Consider the following 12,041-nt stretch of genomic DNA (forward strand, 5'->3'; position numbering starts at 1 on the left):
TTCTGTAAACAAAATATAAATGATACGCTCTTATTTTTGGATTTTCCTTAAAACTGAGCACTCTGCTGGATTTCTTTTAAAAAAGAACAAACTAATGTTGTATAAAAACGACATTATTTTTACACCAACCTTTTATATATATATATATATATATATATATATATTCACCTGTCATCCCTTTTTTAAAATATGAAATCGCCCGATCGTAAAAGACAAGATGCAAACAAGCAAGGTCCACAATATTTTATAATTATTTATATATGTATTTCTGTATCCTTTATTTATTTATTGTTTCTTTCTCCTTCCCTTCTTTCTCCATTTTCTCATTTATCTTCCCTATTTTCCTTTCTTTTGTTATTCGCTCTTCTTTCATGATCCCCATTATTTCATAGAGACACATTCTTTTTTGGACTATTACCTACACATATACTACCTTTATATATTGTACCTACTTTTAATTATTATCATCCTATTCCTTCATTCCCATTTCATATCTGAATGTTACTAGGCTAGTTCTTCTATATTTGCATTTTGTATAATTCTGGCGCATCTCCTCTTCTGATGAGAAGCATTTAGATTTGAAATGCCACGGCCTAAAGAGTTTTTCCCCCTTTTTACTTTTTCTGATTGTTCTGATGATGATGATGATTATAACTTTTATTCTTCATCTTTTATATAATAATTCACCTGTCATCCCTTTTTTTAAAGATGGAATCACCCGATTGTTGAAGACAAGATGGACCACAAAGTTTTATAATTGTTACGATATCTCAAATCAGGGGCAGAGCACACATGCGATCCCTGCTGCAGAGTCCGTCACTCCCAAATCAACTTCTACAGACATTGTTGCTCTGGCCAAAAGGACAACAGACATGCTATTCATGGTCAACCCTGACCAAGAAAAGTGTAATATATTTTATAAATGAGTTATATGTATTCTTGCATATGCCTGTAATAAAAATCGAGAGAACAGATAAATTTTAAAATGTCTTACCGTGTAAGAAGTTCAAAGGTACCATAGAAATACGGCAATCTGGCATAGCATTCTTCATGATTTGTGCCTCCTGGGGATGGTTGAAGCGGAAATAATTTGACCGTCCCAAACACAACATGCTTCCTGAAAAAAAAATTAATATGATACATTCAGTATTGTTGTAAAAAAAAAAAAAATTAGCATAAAAATAACATGAATATTCTAGAACAAGAATAATCAATGTGCTATGACAAATTAGTGTGGCACGGAATGGTTAGTGGTGTGCCGCAAAGTGATAATAGCTAGAAGCCATTTAATTTCGTTTTGCTTAATAAAGACATTTAATTTCTTAATCATGGTGACATGACAAGTCATCAACACTTCCAGTTTTGAGTCATGTAAAGAGTAAGAATTAGCAAGTTTTTTCAGGTGATCGTGATCTCAAATTGAAGTATGCACGCATCTTAAATTTCTGTTATGGAAGATTATTCAACTCTAAGTAGAAAAAAAAAAAAGCCATCAAAATCTTAAATCGTACTGCAATTCTCAACTACGTACTTTTGTGAACTGTGATTTTCTTACCTAAACAATATTAAAAATAAAGCCCATGAAAGACTTAAAAGGTATTGAAAATTTAGAGTAAATTCTTCGAAATATCAACTAAAATCAACATATGCATGTTATCTACCCAAATTGTAATTTCCGCTTGTAAAAAAAAAAAAAAAAAAATGATAGACTGAAAAATATTGAAGATTTACGTGCCTCTCACATTCACCCACATATTGTGGTAATAGTAAAGAAAACACCAGGCACAATTGTCCCACTGACAATCACCATTATTGTTCTGTATCAAATACTCAATACAGGATATGTTCATTTCTAAGAATTGGATGACTTTTGGATTTCTGTTATGGAAGAGTACCCAAAAAAATAATAATTAAATAAAAAATTAATCAAAATCTTATTGCAATTCTCCATTTCGTTTGTGAACTGAGATTTTCTTACTTAAACAACATAAAAAAAAATGTGGAAGACTTTAAAAAATTGAAGAAAAGTTAACAGCAGATTCTCAATTTGGACAAATATTGCAGTATATTTTAATAATCCTAAAAAATATCTGACAAAAAAATATCCACACATTTATATTCTTATAATATAAATAGTTGTAGACTTTGAACATTGCTGTTTTTTATTATGTCATTGTGATTTGGATGCTTTCTAAGGATGAATGGAAATGTTCTAAAAAGCAGACTCCTTATTGTATAAAGAGTAGTATCTGTTCTGAAATCATACTTAATCCTTTCTAACTTCATTCAGTGAAGGAGAAATCCTTCTAAACTGAGAATGTGGAATACAGACTGTGCTAAAAAAAAAAAAAATTAATTAAAAAAAAGACAGAAAAAAAAACAATTTAGAAACTATTGATGCGTCGATTTCAATATTTTCTGATTCTTGATACAATTATCGATTCTGATTCTTTCTCCAAATGTTTAGCTGTAGAGGTTTTCTTTTTATTATTATTTTTTTCAAATTACCACAAAAGCTCATATAATATAAGCATATATTTTCGCAAACAATACACGTGATATATTTTTAATTTAATTGGTAGTTTAAAATTAATAGCTATTACTTTTTTTTTTTTTATTAATACCAAAAATGGAAAATTAAATTTTAAACAAACCCCAAAAATAGATAATTAAAACAATTCAATATTTCCACCAAATATTTGATAACGATTTCAAGTCTGATACCCCAAAAGTACTGATTTTTACAATTATTGATTCAGATTGATTGTCTCAACATTAGAAACTAATTGTTAACACCGGAAGTGAAGGGCGTTTTGTCAATCTGCCCATTAACTTAACTAGTTTAATAAACAAAAGACACCATAAAAACTGAAAATCCTATAAAAAAAAAATAAATAGATAAAAAAACAGCACTGTTCGTATTCTGTATAAGTACTTCATTTTTATCCCAACAGAGTGGCCCTTTATGGCATACTGTGTTTTCACATATTAAAATCTTACCCTGTGTCTAATTCTGCCCCTGTGGGGAGACAAGTAAATAGGGATTTTTTTAAGAACATATCTATGGAGTTAAAACATAAAACATGTTTTCAAACCATTTATTTGCAGCATGTCTGGCTCTTCATTTGTAGAGGAGACAGCACTTGAAATGGAAAACCATTGAAACTCAAATTATGACTCCAATCCCATTGCAGATATAAATACATCTTTGAATAACAAATATTCTAGCTGTCTATAACATAAATGGTAGTTGTTGTCTGTGTGTATGTTTGTCTATTTGGCTTAAACCCTAAAACAACAAAACAAATACCCACAAAGTTGCTATTTTCTTGATCGGCATTGCCCTGGATGAATAATATCTAAAATTCAGAAAAAAATTATTTATTCTCTGAGGGTCGACTAGACCGGGTTTCATTGCTGGGAGCAGTTTTTCAAAGTTATGCACTAATTTGGAAAGAAAATGGTGACTAATTTCACAATGTTTTCTGTTTCATTTCATTGGAAGTTCTCAAAAACCAAGCGACCCCTTTCACTTGATCTCCATATGAGATATATAGATATCGAAATATTCCATTAAAGTTCTCAAATACTGAGTTAGTCAAAAAGTTTGGAATATAATTTTCCTCCCTCAATTGACTATTTAAGTAAGTTATAGTACACTTCTCTTGTGGTCGCTTGGTCTTACTGGAGTCTGGTGGAGTATCCAGCTTTGTGCTGTTATTTGAGATAACATAAGATGGAGAAGGTGCACCATTCCTCATAAAAAAAAAAAAAAAAAAAAACTAGTATGAGTTAGCCATACTGAGAAGGTCTTATTTGGGCTGCAAATACTATGCGATTTTGAATATTTAGTCAGGGTTTACGTGTAGAAAGAAGTATCATGCCAGGTTTCCTGACAAATTCCTATATACAGAGAGACATCAAACACTCGAGGATAGTGTCTAGTCGGCATTCAAGTTCTTTCCAGTAGGCATTCAAGTTCTGTATGCATGCATGTACGTGCGTCCAGCTAGAAAGGGATGAGTTCAGTAGAGGAGAGGAGGGGAAAATAAAAAGGGGAAAGAGAGAAGGTTAGCGAGAGTTAGAAAGATAAAAGTCTAAATAAAAACATTTTTGAACCAGGCAACACGGGGTAACCTTGCTAGCCTATAATATGAAGGGCTGTTGTCTGTATGTTTGTATATCTAACGAAACAAACAGGGGAGGGGGAAGAAAGACAAAACAAATGCCCACAAAGTTGATTTTTTCTTGATTGCCGTTACCATGGATTAATATACCCACTAAACTGTTGCAGATTTAGTAAAGCGGGGGGGGGGGTCCAGATTATGCATAAACTAAAAGGAAATAACTGAGTTTTTTTAATCAAGGAGTCAATTCACTTCTGTTGATTCATTCCTCGAATCTATATATCTATAAAAGTGAGTACTCACATGACCTTGTCTCAATTTTTTTAAATTTTTTTCATTTTTAAAAAATTTTTGCTTAAGGAATTTAACATTACGTTTCATACCGGGCAATGCCAGATACATCTTCTAGTAATCTATAAGAAGGAGTGCGTTCAGAGAGAGGAATAGTCTGGGCAGAGGAGAAAGAGGGAGAAAGAAATTTTAATCGAAGTATGTTACACTTTTGCTCCAGGCAACGCTAGGTAGCCCTGCTTGTTTGTTTATAAAAGGTTAATATTCTGTTTATCAAGATTCAAGAAAAAATGTATGAACAGCTGTGGGCTTGTACAGTCAGGTAACCTTAAATAAAAAAAAGAGAAAGAAAAAGGAAAATACTAGCATGTTAGTACTTTTTTTTAGACTTAAGTTGCTAATTTTTACTGTATTCCGTGAGTTTTATTGGATTTTGTGACATTTCATTCGAAAATGATCACCAAGATGGTTGTCTCATCATATTCCTGTGAAATATGAGGGAAACATTTAAAAAAAAATTTTTTTTCAATTACATTTTCACCCCAAACAAGGCACATTGCCACTTTGATGCAAGGGCTACTATCAGGGACATAAGCTACAGGGGTACTATGTGGGGAGTTGGGTAGCAAGATGTCGGTTCATGTTAAACTTGAACACCTGCATGTCAGTACAGTTGGGGAAGCAGGAACCCAGAAGGGAATTCCAAGTTCTAGCGGTTCTGGGGAAGAAACTACTGGTGTAGAAGGCTCTCTTACATCTAGGGATCTTAATTGAAGGGGTGGGATTTAGCTGCTTGTTGGGTTTCTTGGGGGTATTTACATCGAGGGGATACAAGTGCTTGCAGTTCTTTGGAGCATTCACTGTTAAAGTACTTGTAGAACAGGCAGAGGGATGCTACATTTTGTCGATGGGACAGAGGCTGAAGCTTCGATGACAGTTCAGGACCTATCAGGTTGGCGACTCTCTTTTGAACCTTGTCTAGGAGTGAGAGACTAGTGGCAGATGCACCAGCTCAAATATGACAACAATACTCCATACATGGGTGAATGGTGGCCTGATAGAGGTACAGGATACTTTCGGGCGTTAGTACTGTATTATTTGGATTATTCGAACTACTGTGCCAATCTTGAGTGTTATTTTCACATCCTGAAAAATGAAACCTCTGATGATCTGCAAGTGTGTCTCGTCAAACTCCAGTATCTGCATGGAAATTCAAATGGAACCTTTATTTAATCCACGCAGACAGAATGCTCTTATTCTGTCAGCCATGACTATAAAAGTCTTAGATAACTCAGTTGTATATTCAGTATTGCCTGCACTGAGATTTGAACCATTAACCTCCAAAAGAGTTTCAGTTCGAACTCAATTTTACCTTCTGTTATGCCATGGGTTGTTGATGAGAACAGTGGTCCAAATAATCCAAATTATCAATCCTCATCTCAAAAATTCTAGAACATGTTTATCATCTAAACACGAAAAAAGGTTTAAACACGTTTGTGCAGCAATATTTCCGTGCAAGTGTCGAAACGGTTACAATAAAAGAATATATACACGTAAGGTTAAAATTAATAAAGCGGAAAATTTCATTAGAAATTTGAAGTTTTAGAATTTAGAATATGTAGCACGATATGATATCGGGAAGAGAAAGTTCAAAATAAAACAGCAAAAATGACAAATATCTGTTTCTTTGGCCCATGATTGTGTTCAGAAGCTTATTTTCTTTTTTTTCATAGCTACTCTACATTCGCCCTCCAGAGAATGTGAAGTGAAGGGAAGCTTACATTAATCATGGATCAGGCTGCCTGAAGATATTGGATTCCTGAATCAAATGCATCGTTCATTAAAATCAGTTTGCCATTGTCTTAATTATTTGCAAAACTCAATCATGTCCTGCAAAAGCCAAAACCAGTCTACCTCCCATTCCATCTCTTTTTTTTCTTTCCCTACTCGCTTTCTAAATAATATTATAACACTCTCCCTCAATCATGCTCTGCAGAGCCAGAAACGAAAACAGAACTCCTTACAAGACAACCAACCAAGCACTACGAATGGATTAAAGGATTTGAAACATAAAAGTTTTCGACAAAATAATTGAATAATCTAAAAGGGGTTGATACGCCGTGAAACAAAATAACTAAATAGAAGTAAAAAAAGCTTGATTAAAAAAAAAAAAAAAAATCAAGAAATGACCATTTATCACTGTCGACTGTAATTATGAGGCTATATCACCAACTACTTCACAAACATGAACAGTTGTTGCCTGTTCACTTACACAATGTCGGCCAATATTAAAGAGACTGAACGAAACTCCATGTAAAATTACAACTCCCTTAATATGCCTATCCTACACTGCTAGGATCCATTTGTTGGCTTTGTCAAAATATTAACCGCTTTCGAGTCATTTAACACCGAAACAATACTATAGCTAACAGAGTCTAGCCAGTGTTTCTCAACCTTTGATGATCCGTGGCCCCTTACCGACTATCTTGACATTCATGGCCCCCACCCCTGCACTTCAACAAAAAAAGTGCAGATTTATTTTTATATTGTTTATTTAGCTCTTATTTTATTCTGATTTTTACCTTTATCATAAAATTTAATGAGTGTTTTCATTGGGCTTGAAATGGATTAGTCGATTTATGTGTAAAACGCCTGTCAAGATACAAAAATTTCAGGATATGAAAATCAAACCAAAACCAATTAATTTCGTATCTAGAGCTTTCAAAGTAAACCATTTTTTTTTTTCATGGCTGGAATCTTGTAACCCTATTTATACATTTTTTTTTTAAACTGGGAGGGGGGGAGAGAACCACTTATCAAGGCCCAAAAGCCACTCGAGGGCAAGTGCTAATGAATATAAGATGGTAGTGGTGTGGATTGGGTAGAATTTGATTATTTATGAGGACGACTTAACAAGAACTTGTTTGCATTAGATTTGAAGGCTAACCTGTTGTATTTAGCCAGGAAGCATGCCATCGAAACAGTGTTCCAAAGGCGGACAGTTCTTGGAAATAAGCTTTGTTCATGGAATCTGTGTTTCCATTTAGGCACAGATAGAGAAGGGGAAAATCATATATAGTGGTTTTAGCTAATCGAGTGTTTTGAGCGAAAGTTTGGCAAGGGGGACCATAGATTGGAGTTCAGACGGGCACTGACCATGAAAATAGTGATAGAGCGGAGAGAGGCTCGTGACGTCTCTTCTCTGGTAAATAGGTTGCAGGGAAGAAAAGCTGGTTTTCAACTATCAAGGTAGGATAGGGCATCACATTGCAACTTTCTGCATTTTGAATTACATTTTTCTGGCATCCTCTTATGGCTAATGATACAGCACAATCACGTTGACTGATCGATTCTCACCAGATCATCAAAGTAAAACAATGATGAATCCAGCCAGTACCAGATAGGTGACCATTTGGGAAGGCTAGATGCTCTATGTACTGCACCAAGTTGTAGAAATTTCCACGTTGGTAAGATGCACCCCCAAATCAAGAAAGAAAGCAATGAGAAACTACAATCTTTACTTGTCTTCTCAAGATTACCATGGCTCTACAATTTGGAAAGCCATGGTTGCTGATGCTGTTAAAATAGCGGGGCCACTGCTGTTACTGCTGCTGCTTATAGCTCTCCGATTGAAGATCTGTGGCCCACGGTTGAGAAATGCTGGTCTAGGCCATTGTTACAATCACTGGTTACTTGTTGACCGCCGGGTATATTTTTGATCCTATGCAGTTTATAAAAGTCTAATCTCTCTCAGACTTTGCCACCTTCTTTTTGCTTTGTTGCTAATCGCCCAGGGTGCCCCTGCTGGTGAATATTAACATAACTAACAAAGTATTATTTTTACAGGCCAAAGCGGTCTTCCACTACAGTGCTGTTATTTTTTTTTTAAATCCCACTTTCTGAACCTTGTGTCACATAGTTTCGCCATGCGAGGGAGATAAATAACTTAACACTGAAATAATGCAAATTATCGATGGTTCAGTAGTACATGAAATTATTTCACCAACAGCTATAAAAAAAAAAAAATGTACAAAAAGAAACTCGCGACATGCTTGGTGAACATGGTGTAACTAAGGTTCCGAAACGGTTTGCAAAACGCATAAAATATTGAATGACTTAGATGGGGGACAGAATATTGTAGGTTTAATACAAATTCGAACTTTGATCCAACTGATTTTCTCATGAGTAATTATCGCACCTGATGTGTAGGGATAGCTAAAAGGGTATGTAAAATAATGATAGAACAACAAAAATACCAGCCTTTTTTTTTTTTTTTTTTTTTTTTTACACAGGAATCACCACTTATCAAGGCCCGGAGGCCACTCGAGGATAAGGGTTAATGAGTATACATTAGTCAATGTGATTATAGCATAGTAAGCATAAGTAGTGGGAATATTGTAAATTGGATTACTTAGGGAAATGGTTCATCAAGAACTTGTTTTTGGTCAAGATCAAAGTGTAGTATCTCTTCTTCAGATGCTGCACTTCGATTTCTTGTTCTCTTTCGGTGGAGGAGAAATCCTTCACGACCGAGACAATTTTTATTTTTGTACCTTTTCTCCACGTTAAAAAACGACCCTGGTGTCTAACTCTGTCCCGTGGGGAGGCATAGTAAATAGGTACATTGGACTTGAAGACAATCAGACTGTAGTCAGCTGGAAAGCAGGCAATCGGAAGAGAGTTCCACAGGCGTGCAGTTCTAAGAAAGAAACTTTGTTCATGGAATTTATAGATGCTACATGATGCATGTCCATTTCTATGGATGAAGTAGAGATGTGTGCTCTTTTTTTTTGTTTTCTTTCCCAGAATTTCTCAGATGCAGTTGATATTTTTTTCTGATTTACATTAGTCAGACTACTACTGTCACAACGTTTTGGCCGATGTGATCTCTGACCTTCTTCAGGTGGATCATATCAAACTTTGGAATCTGCACAGAATTTCAGAATGAACTTTTTTATTTAATCTAAACCGTTGTCCTTCTGTCAACCCTGACCTGGTAGAAGTCTGGATTATATCACTTTATGTTATTTTTTGCCTATGAGGATTGAACTATCAACATTCAGAAGGCTGTCCTTTAGAATTGATCGTTACATAAACACTAGTGATGGGACGATTCCAATATTTTTCTTGATTCTGATACAATTACTGATTCCGATTCTGCATAAATCTCTAAATATTTAACAATAAAGTTGTTATTGTTTTCCCCCAGATTAGCGTTAAAACCAACATTTTTTTATGTGCCTATATTTTCTCAAATGTAAAAACTTGTAGGGGGAGGGAGGGGAATGATCTATAGATTTTTTTTTGCGTGACTGATCGCTTAAAAATCAATAAATATTGATTATTTCATTATTACTACCAGCAGTGGAAGATTTTGTTTTAAACAAAATCAAATAAAAAAAATAATAATGAAATTGTTTTGGCATCGGAAAATAGGCACACATTTTTCGGATACTGATTCCAATACCCCAAAAAGTTCTGATTTTTTCTGATTCCGGATTCCGATTAATCATCCCAACACTAATAAACACCTTTATCCATTGTGCTATATGACAATCAAATTGACATTCGTTCCCATTAGATCATCGAACTTAAACAACATTGAGCTTTGTTAATACCAAATGGGTGATTATTTGGGAATACCAAGCGCTGTATGTAGGAAGACATTGACATCTCCCTTCAAGAACTGCAAAAAATCTAATATTATCTCCCCTGATGGGGATATCAATGCGACTGCGGATTGCTTGTAAATTTAATATTCCCTAGACACTTTCTTCTTCAAAGAAATCCGATTAAACCCAATCAGAGTGAATGCCAACATACATATCCATTGCGCCATGTGTCCATGTGGATTAAATAAAGGGTTAAGTTTGAAAATCCATATAAATTCCCTAATTTTACAAGATGCACCTAAAGAAGGTTGGAGGTTACATCAGTCGAAACGTGTGAATACCATCAAAGATGAAAACGGTAGTACAACATCTCTTTCCAAGGAACATTGGTTTCATGAGTCACAGCTACAACGAAAGGAGAAAGTATTTTTTGATGGAGTCTCTTTAAAAATCTACCAAAAATCAAGTAATTATCCAATTAATATGAAATTGCCACTGTGAAGAATGAATTTTATAATGGTGTACGTTTTTTTTTGGTTTTTTTTTCATAATCGATATTTTCATACATATTTTTTGCCTACAAAACCTCCCCTTTATTTGCGGGTACAAATATGCTTAAAATAATCAGCCGAAACTGAGCAAAATATATTGTATTGTGGGGAGGGTGAGGATTGTAGATAAACAAAACAAAAAAATAACTGTGCATGTATCAGATTTTAAGGTCGAAAATCCGAATTTTTAGTGGTTTTTTTTTTTTCATCTTTTATGTCTTGAAGTGTGTAATTCGTTGATAATAATTATCTTTCAGATTACCAAAAAAAAAAAAAAATTATATATTTTCATTATTTTTGCAAAAAACACTACTGTTAAATCTTTGAAAATTAAATTAATAGTTTTCTTTTAGTGAGCCCAATATTGCTAATATACCATTAAATAAGAAATGCTTTGAAGAATCAATGTCAAGAAAGAAAAAAAATTAATAAATGTGCATTTTGCTAAAAATACAATAATTTCTTTCAGCAATTTTTTGTTTATGTACCTCAGTGATAGAAGATGCAGGAGTTGTTTTCAACACATACGACACCCGACATTCCCAAAATGGCCGTCCATCTGGCCAACCTCCTTGTTGCTTAACTTTGAGGGTTATGTAGGCAACAAATATATATATATATATCGCTTATGAAAAAAGAATTAAACCCTTCACTTAATTGTCAAATCAAATGTTAAAAATACATGGCTATCGTTTTAGTTCACTCAAGACCTTCATACTTAATTTTAAACCATCATTAAATTTTGTTTTTTTATTTTAATTAATTTCACTACGTAAATATATAGCGATGTAAAAAGTTGGAATTATTTGAAAGGAACTTACAATATTTTTGCATATTCTTATAGCAAATCAATCAAAATCTTATTTGGATGAAAAAAAATATTTGGTTTTAAAAACTTTTTTTTTAAATATTTTATCGATCGAGACAAAAATTGGTGGTGAATGGTATAGTTTTGGAAAATTTTAAATTTAAAATTCTATTAAAAATAATCGAAAAAGTTTTATATTATTTTGCTTTTCATATGATAAAAATCAGGCTTTTTTCTTTCTGAGAAAAAAGTTTCTCAAAAATCATAGATTTTAACTCGTTTAAAAAACAAAAAACAAACAAATATTTGTTTATTCTTTCACCTTTTTGGCCGTGCCTAGGTTTTATATAACAAGATTTAAATAAAATAAATAAAATGAATATAAAGAATAAAAAGAATAAAAATAAATTTAAAATTAAAACGTTTTCATTTATTTACAAATCAATAAAATCGTAAATGCTATCAATAAATTTTTAAATATATAGAAATTCTTGGTAAATGATATGTAAATTTGCATTAAACAACAAAAAAAATGTCAAAGAATGTTCCAGAGAAAAAACGAAAAGTTCCAAAAATGAAACAGACAACTAAACATCTAAGCATAAAACACTACAATGACTTAATCTTTGAAAAAACGTTTTTTTATTTCCGA

General features: G+C 33.3%; 1 protein-coding gene across 17 annotated transcripts in view; it reads right to left on the reverse strand.

Moving 5' to 3' along the window:
- Positions 1 to 12,041, reverse strand: part of LOC145248835 (pleckstrin homology-like domain family B member 2) — an 839,292-nt gene that overhangs the window by 363,783 nt on the left and 463,468 nt on the right. For all 17 annotated transcript variants that reach the window (XM_080110546.1, XM_080110540.1, XM_080110537.1 and 14 more), the window contains one exon: positions 995 to 1,117. In XM_080110546.1, the coding sequence (XP_079966672.1) occupies positions 995 to 1,117 (123 nt within the window). The remainder of the gene's footprint in view (positions 1 to 994; positions 1,118 to 12,041) is intronic.

The sequence above is a fragment of the Euprymna scolopes genome, chromosome 27 (genome assembly GCF_053919585.1).
Source record: "Euprymna scolopes isolate OS-2025 chromosome 27, ASM5391958v1, whole genome shotgun sequence".
NCBI lineage: Eukaryota > Metazoa > Mollusca > Cephalopoda > Sepiida > Sepiolidae > Euprymna > Euprymna scolopes.